The 13,661-nt window shown below is 39.0% G+C and overlaps 1 protein-coding gene across 13 annotated transcripts in view; it reads left to right on the top strand.

Annotated features, from left to right (window-relative positions):
- BCAS1 (brain enriched myelin associated protein 1) overlaps positions 1-13,661 on the top strand; it is a 116,332-nt gene that overhangs the window by 82,398 nt on the left and 20,273 nt on the right. For 4 of the 13 annotated variants that reach the window (XM_031004874.3, XM_019017398.4, XM_019017397.4 and 1 more), the window contains 2 exons: positions 2,001-2,042; positions 10,393-10,560. The exons of 4 other annotated variants lie outside the window; for them this stretch is intronic. In XM_031004874.3, coding sequence (XP_030860734.2) covers positions 2,001-2,042; positions 10,393-10,560 — 210 coding nt within the window. The remainder of the gene's footprint in view (positions 1-2,000; positions 2,043-10,392; positions 10,561-13,661) is intronic. 5 more of the 13 variants (XM_055372787.2, XM_031004873.3, XM_019017396.4 and 2 more) reach the window with 2 other exon arrangements.

Below are 13,661 nucleotides of genomic sequence, written 5' to 3'. Positions count from 1 at the left end.
GAAACTTTTGTGGGCTGGCCTTGAGGAGGTCTGGCTTTAAAGATACCATTTGGTTCATTACGTGTTCATGGTATTAACCAGTGTCTGACTAATCTCAGAGAAAAAGGGGTGCAGTTTCAAGAAAGTATCTGATATGGTTTGGCTGTGTCCCCACCCAAATCTCCTCTCAAATTGTAATCCCCATAATCCCCAGGTGTCAAAGGAGGGACCTGATAGGAGGTGATTGGATCACGGGGGAAGTTTCCCCCATGCTGTTCTCTTGATAGCAAGTGAGTTTTCACAAGATCTGATGGCTTTATAAGGGGCTCTTCTCCCTTCGCTCTCTCTTGCCTGCCACCATGTAAGATGTGCCTGTTTCCCCTTCCACCATGATTGTAAGTTTCCTGAGTTCTCCCCAGCCATGTGGAACTGTGAGTCCATTATGCCTCTTTCCTTTATAAATTACCCAGTCTCAGGTATATCTTTATAGCAGTGTAAAATGGATTAATACAGTAACACTACTGCTAATTTCTTCTGAACACATTACAATTTCCTGATAATCAGAAGCTTTCAGAAATTCAGCAATCTCTTTTAGGAACATTTTTGTGCCCAGAGAAACTTCACTGTGGGAAGAAGATAACTAGAAATAAATTATGCAATCTGAAGATCTCATCTAGAGAGAATAAGTCTGTATGTGAAGAAGGGAATTCACACAATTGCCGAAAAAATGTGTTTCTGACCCTTGAAGTCATCATAGCAGGGGAAAATTTGGCTTTTAGATGTAAAATAAATGCATTAAAACCATTTCCACCACTTTCTAGCTGTTTAACTGGAACAAGTGGCTTCACCTCTCTGAACCTCTATTTCTTACTCTGTAAGTTAGGATCACAATACTTACCATTTTGGGGTGCTTTAAGTGAGGTGATATATAACGCAAGATGCCTAGTGCAGAAGATACATTTGTAAATATCACTTCCTGTCTTCCCCTCCCCTGGATGCCTTAAAGGAAAACAAAATAGGACTTAGTAACAAAATGGATATAGACAGAGTTCTTAACTTGTAATCCAAGAGGAGAGACATAGAAGGTCTATGAATCCTGAAATTATTTGCAAAGTATATTGTTTATGTGCATTTCTCTGGGAGGAGAGTCCAAATCTATCAAATGAGTCTCAAAGTGGTCTGTAACATCCACCACCATCCGTCCAGAAGTTTAAGAACCACCAAAAGAAAGATGCAAAAATGAACTCCAAAGTTGGCTAACTGATAGAATGATTGTGGCTTTGACCTTTGACAGAATCGGGATAACTCCTATCCCACTTGGGGCAGGACTGTATATGCCAGAATTACTCCTGGGAGTAAAACGGTGTTTGAATGTGGATATGTAGGACTGCAGCTCTCTAGCCTTCCACAGACATGTTTTAGTCAAATTGAACTTTGACCTAATGAACTTGGCCTAGGCTGAGGGCTGACGAAAGCAGCGGCCCCTGCTGCTGGCCCCTGTGCTATGGTCAGGGTAGGGCTTGGACCCTGCCTATTGTATTATAAAGCCTGCTTGCTCAAAAGGACAATTGAATGAGTTTCTCTGGACTTATTACCAGAATTTTCCTGAGTAGCTTCTTTGTTTTACCTAACAGTGACTCTGTATTGAATGATTAATTGCATTTCTCTCTTTTCATCAACTACTAGAAAATATAAAGGCAAGTACATTGCTTACCTACAGCAGTTAGCATTTTCTGTGACAACGCTTCTGCTTGCTCCATTTGTATCCTGGCTGCATCTGTGTTTTAATTTTCTCTGTTGCATTTTAAAATACATAACTATATATATATATATATATATATATATATATACCGTTTTCATTTTTGTAAGTCTCCTTTCTTTTTAGAAAGAGGTGTACCTAGGCAATTCAATGTCCCCGAACGCACCACAAGACTGTGAGCCCAACTAACCCTTTGCTTTTGTGTAACAATTTTGTTTTTTGTAACCTTTTAACTCTCACTTTTGTCTTTATCTTCCTTTAGTCAGTTAAAGAGGACTCAGTCCCCACAGGTGCAGAGGAGAATGTAAGTTACACACACCACGGCAGAATCATTCCATTCTCATCTTCCGCCATGTTGGACAATTGGGCATTTTCAGCTCTGGGGTCCTGTGTTCTTGCATGCTGCCAGTGTGATTCGTTTGTTGTAGACTCTTTTACCCCGTATGTGATTAGGGACACATGGAGGATAACATTGGATGAATTTTTGTAACTCTCATTGAATCAGTGCAAAATAAATGCAAAATCAGGGCACAAATTTTTATAATTGTTATCAGTAGGGGCTGAAAGAGTCTACTACACGTAAGAACAGCTTTGCGCTTCCTTGAGGGATAATGATGCTCCGCCTTCTGCTTCATTCCACCTTGACTGCTCGTTCACTCTTATTTCCATGGTGATCCAGTTTCTTACTAACTCTGGGCGGTACCCAGGACAGGGAGTTGCATCAGGCATGAGAACATCTTGCAGCAACAGACGCTGAGAATGTCGGTCTCAGGTTAGAGTGCTGACTTGACAGGTCTACCTCTGAGATAGAGACGTTGAGCCTCACAGTTTTCCTGGCTTTTAATCTTCTAGAGGAATTGTCAAAATTTTCAAGACAGTTCATTCATCCCCGAAAGGGATGGTGCTATATAAAACATCACAAAAACGTAGCTTCCAGGGAGATTAATAAATTGACCTCGTGAGTTTCAGACCCAAAACAACAGCTCTCTGCCTTGAAAGAAGTGCAGTCTTTGGGAAATTTTTATAAGTAGGGATAAGTGAATTTACAGCTCCTTGAGATAGAAACCGAACATTATCATGTTGCCAAAGCAAAACTTGTTCTGGGTGTCCCTTATTTACTTGCCATAAATAGGGCGTGTGTTTTTATTTTTATTTAGTTATGGGAACTGAACAGATGTTGAACATCCAAACACGTTTCTGAAATGTTGTCTGTGATGTGGAATAAAAATTAGAATGGCTGTGTTATGATTCTTGTTGGAAGAAAAATCTTGAAATTGTGTCCAGAGTTGGTTATTTCCGGTGGGTTCTTGGTCTCGCTGACTTCAAGAAAGAAGCCACAGACCTTCGCAGTGAGTGTTACAGCTCTTAAAGGTGGCACAGACCCAAAGAGTGAGCAGCAGCAAGATTTATTGTGAAGAGGGAAAGAACAAAGCTTCCACAGCGTGGAAGGGGACCCAAGCGGGTTGTGGCTGCTGGCTGGGGTGGCCAGCTTTTACTCCCTTATTTGACCCCGCCCACGTCCTGCTAATTGGTCCATTTTACAGAGTGCTGATTGGTCCATTTTAAAGAGTGCTGATTGGTCCATTTTACAGAGTGCTGATTGGTGCATTTACAATCCTTTAGCTAGACACAGAGCACTGATTGGTGTGTTTTTACAGAGTGCTGATTGGTGCATTTACAATCCTTTAGCTAGACACAAAGTGCTGACTGGTGCATTTACAATCCTTTAGCTAGACACAGAGCACTGATTGGTGCGTTTTTACAGAGTGCTGATTGGTACATTTACAATTCTCTAGCTAGACAGAAAAGTTCTCCAAGTCTCCACTCGACCCAGGAAGTCCAGCTGGCTTCACCTCTCAAAATCTGTTTGTTGGTTTTACTGCCCTTCCTTCCTTCCTCCTTCCTCCTTCCTTTCTTCCTTCTTTTCTTTCTTGAGCCAATCTTAGCCCAGCAAAGCTCAGGTCTCTCATCATTCCAGAAAGTTCTCATGAATTACTATTTTATAGAAAGTCAAAGTTTCTATTCCCGCAACCTACAAGGAGGACTCCACAAGACTTCTTTCCATGAACTTTAAGTTTAAAAGCTGCCCGTAAAATCTGTAGCATCTGTTAGCTTTGAGGTTCTGAGTTTTCTAAAGAAAAACTTTTTGGATGTTTGTGTGTAGTTGCTTGTTTAAGGAACCCTGTGTTTCCTGCAGCTCAGATGCTAAAATGCAGAGTTGATCTCTAACAGGCAAACAGGAGATATTTTATTTTCTACTGTGAAATTTTAAATAGAAATATAAACAGGAATTAAAAGTTAAATTATTGACACCAAACGATAACACAAAAACTGATGATAGGGACATAAAATAAGGCAAAATATTTGTTAAATAAAATAAAGAAGCATTATAAAAATTGCCTTAAATGACTTAACACTGCAAGCAACATTTTGATTTTTAAGGCTCAATATTTCATCTTCTTTTTTTCTGTTTGTGTGTTTGTTTGTTTTCTTGAGACAGAGTTTTGCTCTTTTCACCCAGGCTGGAGTGCAGTGGCGCAATCTCGGCTCACTGCAACCTCCACCCCCCGAGGTTCAAGTGATTCTCCTGCCTCAGCCTCCCAAGTAGCTGGGATTACAGGCAGGCACCACCATACCTGGCTAATTTTTGTATTTTTAGTAGACACAGGGTTTCACCATCTTGGCCAGGCTGGTCTCAAACTCCTGACCTCAAGTGATCCGCCCACCTTGGCCTCCCAAAGTGCTGGGATTACAGGCGTGAGCCACCACTCCCAGCATCAGTATTTCATCTTCTGTCAGCCTATCACTTGGAGGGAATGAGGCTGATGGTTGTGACGTTGATCCTATCATCTTCAGGCCACACCTCTTGAGCCTCAGTTTACTCATCTGTTAAATGGCGATAATAATATCACCTACACTTTTGGGTTCTTGTGAAAATTAGAGATCATGTCTATAACGTGCTTACTTCAGTGCCTGAAATGTAGGAGGAACTCAATAATTTTAGGGATCAGCAAACTGTAGCTCATGGGCCGAATGCAGCCCACAAGCTAAAAATTATTTTTACATTCTTGAATGGTTGAAAAAAAATTTAAAAAGAATATTTTATGATGTGAATTCAAAATTCAAATTCAGTGTCCAGAAATAAAGTTTTATTAGAACACAGCCATGCTAATTCCTTTACATATCATCTATGGCTGCTTTGTTGCTAGGCAACAGAGTTGAGTAGTTTCAACAGAAACACTGATTGGCAGGGACTTTGCAGGAAAAGTTTGCCACCTTCTGCAGTAATTGTTAGCAAATTAGCAAATAAGAGACAACATAGTGAGTGAGCATGTCCCAGTAATCAGTGATTTTCTTTCCTAGTGAAATGATACAGCTCACAGCTGACTCAGTGTCCATGTGGATTGAAGGAATATGTAAAACAGAGTTAGCTTTAATTTCCTCCTCTCTTAAATAAGAGAGAAGGCATTAGTCAAAACAATGTGTAGTGCTCTACACTTTCACAACAGGACAATTAGATGTGATTAACCATATTACAAGAGTGCTTTAAATAACGACTTCTGGCTAAAATGTGGTTGAGTTTATTCTTTAAAATTTCTCTACCTACAACTTTCCAGAACTAATCTATCAACGGATGCAAGGCCCACTTGTATTTAAAAAACAAAAACAAAAAAACAGAGTGATGTCAACATTTCTCAAAGTTTCTCACAGAAAGAAAAATAAGGATTTTGAAGCCTGTGGAAGTTTAGTGCTTTTCCTAGAATGTGCTTCTGGTCCTATCAGAAATAAATCTTTTTTTAACTCTTGAAATGATAGAATCTTTCAGTTGTAATAAAAAATATATTTTGTCCATTGGTTAATTGAGTTAATGTTCTAATGAAAAAAATTTCTTTCCTTCCAATAACCTGTAAGACCATGGAAACAGGTACTTCTGTTGTTTATCTCTCTTAATAAGTAATCTCTCAGTTGCAAGTGAAAGAAAACCCAATTCAACCTGGATTAGAAAGAAAGTGGCCTTTACTGGCTCTCATTACTAGAAAGTTAAATTGCTTTCAAATAAAATGTAATTCAGGGCTCTCCTTGGGTTCAGCCTTCTTGGCCTGGCTACATGTTCAGCTTTCCAACATCACATCACTCAGTCCAAAGTAAATGAGCCATTTGTCAAGTAGCAACCCTACATGTCCTGGAGTTTGTTCTGTTTCACTGACTGAAATGCATTCACATGCTGTATTCGTCAGCTTTTGCCAGGTTATGTTGCAGTGACAACCAAGTCCCAAATTACAGTGCTTCTCAATAGCAAAGAAGTTTGTTTTATTTTTTCTTTTCTCACTCATGCTACAAGCCAGCTATCAGTTGGCTTTGGCTAACCCACGTGGCCTCTTCCTGCTGAGGTCAGTAGGGAAGCAGCAGTCCCTTCAATAAGGACATGCAGTTCTTGTTGCAGAGAGAAAATAGTGGCATGGGTGAATCATGCAACGGATCCTAAAGCTTCTGCTCAGGCATGGTATATGTCATTTCTACCCATGTTCCATTCACTAAAGCAAGTCACACATCAGTGGGCACAGGTGTGTAATTCATTTACAGGAAGATAGGGTAAATAATTGGAGAAATAGTACAATTTGCCGCATGCTGTCATTTCTAAACCAATACAGTTAAGGAGCTTGACCATGTTGATTGGTTTAGACCTTTTTAATTGGCTTAATCCAAATTACATAGTCTTGAAGATGGGAAAAATTGCTCTCCCAAAGCAAAATTAGAGTGTGTAAGCAGATGAGAGAGAATAGTTACTGAGTAGAAAAAAAAAATCTGTGGGAGGTCTTTGTAATCAATCACATTAAAAGTCCTATCAAAATAATCTTTAAAATATTCTAAAATAAAAACCTTTAATGTTAATATGACGTTGTGCATGAAGTTTAAATGGACGAAATCTATTTGCCATAAATCAATTTCCAAAAGCCACAGCTCTAGTAAAAACTGTATAACCAAATTTCAAGAATAAGTGTAATATAAAATTTGAGGCAAAAAGGGAAACTCTTCACTGAAATGTATATTGTCAATGCTAGATGTACCTGCCATTTTCATGCAATGTCTGCCATATCCTCTACAGAAATCAAGCAGGGGGGATTTAATTCTAAAATGTAGTGCACATCTGACTTTAATTATGTCCATTCATGATATCCAAAATTAAAATGTGCAGATGCGGTCATATGTTCTAAATAGGAAACAACTTTTTCCAAAGCCCTGGCCTAGGAGAAATTTGGAAAATTATCCAAATAAAAATTGAATTCTTACGTCTGTATATGCAAATCAGATCCTTATTTAGCCAAGATTGTTCTGGATTTCCACACTGGATGTCAGTGGATTTTCCTTGGCTACTAAAAGCCAACTTCTTGGCCTGACTTCAAAGGTAGTGGAAGTCTCCAGAAGTACTATATTTTTTTACCTACTGCAATAGTTGTGTTCTGGAGAATGGACTTGTGGCCTAGGATTTATGGGTTGATACCTCTCAACATCTGGAAAGGCTCAGCAAGGGAACCACTGGCATCCAAATAGAATTTATTTACAGAGTTATTGCCATACAATCTGATCATTTTATTTATGAGTAATTTTTCCTCCAGGTCTTTGCACACGGAGAAAGAACTCACTGCCTCAAAGACAGAATACTTCTGAACGCAAACTCTATTCCTTATCTACTTAAGAGTTATTTTCTATTTCTCCACTCTTCTACCCTTAGTTTTAGGCAAAGTTGCCAACTTTATACCCCCAAAGTATTTGATCATGATTAGTCTAAGTTAGTAATCTCATTTTCTTCACTAGTAAGTAGCCTGGGGGTAAGTGGCCTAGCTCTGACCCATGAAATTTAGGTACCCTGAGGTAGGGGATCAAAATACAGATGTTTATTTGGTGCAAGTCTTTGGCTGTGACCTTCCTTCTCAGAACATTGGATTGAGGATGTGATATCTGGAATTGTGGCAGCTATTTTATAACCATGAGGTAACAAATAAAATGATGAAAATCTAGCATGCCAAGAATAGTGGAGCCAAGAACAGAAAGAGCCAAAGTTCTTAGAGATATTGTGGAGCCACTGAACCAACCCCAGAACTTCTTGTTCCATGTTTTCATTGGTTAAGCCACTATTAGATACATTGAGTTGCCACAGAAAATGCCATCCTCATTGTAATGCCTATTTATCTGTGGTAAGACTCCGGCCAAATCATTCAATTATTCACTCTTTATCTATAGAATAGGGATAATGTTATATTTCCTAAGCTGTCGAACTATCTTGATGCTATTTATAAAAAAATATTAAACACCCGGTACAACACCAGGCATAGTAAGAAGTAGCTATTAATATAATCATCTCTAAATATTGGATATGTGCATGGTGCCTAATCCAGATAATTCATGCTCATGGACTAAATAGCTCTAACATTAACACAAATAACAACCACTAGCATTAATTGAGCACATGGTGCTAAGAACTTGACGTGTATTGCCTGATTTAATATGCAGACAACTTTCTGATGTGTATGCAATTCCCACCGAGAACAGAGAACACGAAAAGCACAGAGATGTTGGGCACTGAGCTTAGATTAGTGATATAGATGTGATTTAGAGCCCAGCAAGTTGTTCTGGAGCTTGTCCTCTATGACCACTAGTTAGCTTGCCTACATTTCAGCCTCACCTGAAGGGCTCTTGTGGCTCACACTTATTTTTCAGAAATGCGATTGAATTAAATCAGTTCAAAATGTGGAAATCCATGTCCATGCTCTGGTGCCATTCTCAGTCTCTGATATGGCTCCAGTCTCCACCTCGTTTCCTAAAGATAGATTGGGGTCCAAAGCCAACAGCCCAGCAGCAGACCCTTCCTCACCAATAGGTTTTGTTTGGCCAATCCAGCATTTTTAATCATTTAACATCTTTAGATGGGACAGCTTGACTTGACTTTGTCATCATCCCTGTCACTACTTTTGGTCTTATGTCTGGTCAATCCATGCTGATATTCTCTACCTTGCCTCCTGAGGACTTTTGAGTTTGTAACCCCCCAACTTCCATTTTTGTTTACAAAAAAGAAAATACTAGAAATTCTGTCAGTAGCTTAAGAAATTTAATTTAGCTTAAGAAATGTGATTTAGTTGCCAAATGTTGGGGTGTTCTGCATGCTGATTTATTGATGGGCAACTCCCTGAATCAAATGGCAATACAGAGACTAAGGGTTCTTCTCGATTTGGAAAATTCGGGTCATTTTGCAAACCAATGGTATGTTCTGTATGATGGGAAAGAAAATAGTTCCTCAGCAGACCATATTTTTGGAAATAACTAAGTCCCCTTCCCCTACCCCCTGACACCAAGAACAAGGCTCCGAGAAGCTAGGGGTCTGGCCCAGCAAAGACAAGTGGGAAGATGCCTTTGACTCTATGGTACTTTCCAGGGAGGCAGCAGATGAAAGCCATGTGGTTTAAAGGGCCAGATAGTAAATATTTCAGGCTTCATAGGCCGTTTGTGGTCTCCATCCCATACATTTTATATTTTAAAATATTTCTTCCAACGCTTTAAATGCATAAAATCCATCAGGCATGGTCGCGTGTGCTGATAGTCTCAGCTACGTGGCAGGCCAAGGTAGGAGGATCACTTGAGCCCAGGAGTTGAAAGCCAGCATAGGCAACGTAGCACGACCTCATTTCTTAAATAAATAAATAAAATTAAAAGGTAAAGACCATCCTTAGCCCAGGAGCCACACAGAAACAGTTACTGAGCTGGATTTGGTAGTATTTTGCCAGCCCCTGCCTGAGGAAACAAAGGAAATTAAAAAACCTCTCCTGGCCAATTCGCTCTGTCCTGTTGCAGGGAGCAACACAAATGCAGAAACTGTCCCAGATGTGACTGGGGCCCTGTACAAATGGAGTGAGGCACTGCAAAAGAACACAAGTTGAGAGCAGAGTGTGGTAGATGGGCCCTTCCATCCAAGCCGCCACAGACACTCAGAGGCGGAGGAAATCAAGCTCACTAGGTACCATGGCCAGGGCCGCGAACAACTTAGCCATCAGTTTCTTGCCAAGTTCATTTTTCTTCTGAAAGCATAAACTTCAATTAAGTGAAATGGCAAATGACTGTTCTGGGGGAAAATTAGATATCACTTAATGAGGAAGTGGATTAAATTCAGTGGTTTTTACACTCTCCTTTCTACAAAGAGGACAGTTTCTTTACAGTTTCAGGGGAACTGGAAAGAGAACTGGAAGCTGTCATGGTTACCGTCTCTAACGTTGGACTCTTAAGAAAATGATTATTCCTGGTTTCTACACAGGCCAAATGTAATTCACCTACGTGGCAGATTAAAGAGGTGGGCTTACTAGATTAGACTGGGTATTAAGCATGCTCCGAATGACAGTCCCCAAAAAGGACCTCTTATCTGTTCTTCCCCTTGGGGAAGGGATTTTGCCACTTCCATGTCAATGTGGCAGTTGAGCTTGGAAATTGGTGCGTTGTACAACATAAGCATTACTTCTCCAAGATGTGCCTGTGTAGAAATGGTCATAGATTCAAAACTGTAGCTACTATGTGGACAGGGGGGCAACAAGGACCCCACTCTGTAAAACATGTTTTGGGGGAATGTTTTGTTTTTCATTTTCTTATTACCTGGCAAAATAATCCAGGTGGTGTGTGAATCACCAGTAGAGATTATAAAGTCCAAGGAAGTAGAATCAGCCTTACAAACAGTGGACCTCAACGAAGGAGATGCTGCACCTGAACCCACAGAAGCGAAACTCAAAAGAGAAGAAAGCAAACCAAGAACCTCTCTGATGGCGTTTCTCAGACAAATGGTAAGCCCCTTACTTCCAGTATAGGAAACCTAAGATACCTAGAGCGGCTTCTGGGAACAATGGGCTCATGCCACAGGTAGTAGGAGACGTAATTGTAGCTGGTATGTATGGAATGTGAATGGAATATGGATTGCATAGTGAGAAAATTCCCTTTTTTCCTTCTGATTCAATCATACAGAAAGTCTCAGTTTATTGCTAATATTCTTTAACCCTTCTTTAATGCCTGCTAACACTTTTTAACAAAAAAAGAGGTGCCCTTGGGTCCAAATTTTTTTTATTTCAATAGTTGTGAGCATACGAGTGATTTGGGATTACATGGATTAGTTCTTTAGTGTGATTTCTGAGACTTTGGTGCACCTGTCACCTGAGCAGTGTGCACTGTAGCCAATATGCAGTCTTTCATCCCTCACCCTTCTCCCAACCTTCTCCCCTGAGTCCCCAAAGTCCATTATATCATTTTTTATGCTTTTGCATCCTCGTAGCTTAGCCCCCAATTATGAGTGAGAACATACGGTATTTGGTTTTCCATTCCTGAGTTACTTCACTTAGAATAATGGCCTCCAGCTCTATCCAAGTTGCTGCAAAAGACATTATTTCATTCCTTTTTCTGGCTGAGTAGTATTCCATGGTGTACATAAGCCACATTTTCTTTATCCACTCATTGGTTGATGGGCACTTAGGTTGGTTCCATATCTTTGCAATTGTGAATTGTGCTGCTATAAACCTGCGTGTGCAGGTGTCTTTTTCAGATAATGACTTATTTTCCTTTGGGTAGATACCCAGTAGTGGGATTGCTGGATCGAATAGTGGATCTACTTTTAGTTTTTTAAGGAATCTCCACACTGTTTTCTATAGTGGTTGTACTAGTTCACATTCCCACCTACAGTGTAAAAGTGTTCCGTTTTCACCACCTCCACGCCAACATCTATTTTTTTTTCAGCCTTTTAATTGTGGTTCCATCCAAATTTTGGCATACAACAGCATCTAACTGGAAGTTACTATTATTGCTTACTATTATTTATTTTTAAAGTTTCCTTCTCTTGGTGGTCAATGATACTGCTTTTCTTATTATGGTAATGATATGAGGTTTTCTTTGAATTACATTTGTTTACATAAAGAATATCAGGCATTTTAAGGATTATGTATCAAATAGTCCAAGTTATATAAAGATATGGCAAAAATTCTGAAGGTGACATGTGAGTGACACAAATTTGGACAAAACTAGCTTATAGATAAATTAAATAAGGAAATGACAACATAATATTCCAATAGTGAAATATATAACTTAGTTGATGAATTAGCCATGCTTTTAATTTGTGTAGAATAGAAAGAATGTGATAGATATATTTACCGTTTATAAAAAGCAATGCACATTAAATGACTAAACAGCCAGGAGCTTAAATAATATAATGCAACAAAACCTAAATCAGTTGGAGAACAAAAAACAAAAATGCATGTAAAAGGTCATTAGTTTAATTCTCTTTTAATGAAAAACAAGAATTTCATTATAGTGTGACTTTATTTTCAGGAGTATTTGGAGTTTAATCCTTTGAGAAAGCAACTCTCTAATTTCACAGGCTCAACCTGTTAAGGAATTCTATCTAGCCCACAAAACAAAACAAAACAAAACCCTTGCCAATGGGAACTGAGGCGTATTAGAAATAATTATGTTCGAAATTGTTGACAGGAATCATTTTCTTTTCCTGTTATATTCTCATGGAGTAAAAAGTGTAGAATCAGTTGTGGGCGGCCCATATGGCCAAAACCCCATCTATCTCATTGGCCATTTGATCTGCAATTTGGCAGTGAAAATGGAGATTAAGACTTGAGATTTTTTTTAAAACCAATTTTTACATGATGCCAGGAAAGAAAAGAACATTTGGCCTGTTTCCGGCAACTCATCTAACTTACAAATGGGATCCCCAAATAGCTCATCATAATATTGAGAGTGATCAGCTTTTCCATTTCTGGATGGAATTGAGAGGTACAGAAAAAAAAACAGTAAATAGAATGATGGTCTCTTCCAAATAACCAACACGAAGCTCCTTCATTTAAAACAGGGAAAAGTACAAGAAACTCCAAAGAAAGCATAAAAAAAAAAAAAACCTCTAAGCCACTCACAGCATCCATCTAAAACAAATTCTTAAATTCTAATGAGGTCTCATATTACTTAAATTTATCCCCCAGAGCTATCTGTTAGATGCTGTTTGGGAAAATTTTTTGGCAGTAGAAAATGGGTAAGTCTAAATTCTGAGGGAAACAAATTGAAAAGAAAAGCGTCCTTTGGAATCAATTCGCTATAGGATAGGGATGAAGGTAGGTGAGGACACACTTTTCCCCAGCAATCCCCAATGGATTCTTAGAATTGGATTCCATGATGTCCATTGTTCTTATTACCAGTTGCCCACGAAAAGGCCTGGGAACATGAACATTATCTTTGCAAAATTTAAATACTGATTGTTGGAATTTACTTTAAAATTCCAGGTATTCTAATTATTGTCTTTTTTTCTGTTTTGCTTTCATTACAACACTATATTTATATTATGATTAATTCAAATAAACAAATGAAGAGTTTTCCAGCTTACTAAAATCCCTACCACTCCCTATTGTCACACCCAGTCTAGCTCACTCATTTATGTTACCGGCCCTTTCCCTGTGAGTATTTGAGTTTGCAACCCGTGATAGAGAACCGCCTCATTCTTTAGAACAACTTATTTGAATCATATTGTCTGGATTTATCATACTCAGATTAACCATTGCTCAATGGATGGACATGTGGTATGTTTTCAACTTTTTGCATTTCATTCATTCACTTTTTCAACAAATAATTATTGAGTGTTCACTATATTCCAGGCACAAGGGATACAACCGTGAGCATAAACAGGGGCAGTCTCTTTCCCAGTGGAGAATAAAACAGACATTTATTTTTAACTCTATCCTCATATTCAGTGAGCACACACCAAGTGTCTCACCCACGTTATTTCAACTGCTTCGCAAGCCTGTGTGAAGATCCTTATACACTTACTTCTATGCACATGTGTTAATGTCCCCATTGGGTAGATTTCTGGAAGTTGGCTCTAGCAATCATTTTTAGGAAATAC

This window comes from Gorilla gorilla, chromosome 21 (genome assembly GCF_029281585.2).
Source record: "Gorilla gorilla gorilla isolate KB3781 chromosome 21, NHGRI_mGorGor1-v2.1_pri, whole genome shotgun sequence".
In the NCBI taxonomy this organism is placed as follows: domain Eukaryota; kingdom Metazoa; phylum Chordata; class Mammalia; order Primates; family Hominidae; genus Gorilla; species Gorilla gorilla.
This window is presented reverse-complemented; position numbering and strand designations above follow the sequence as displayed.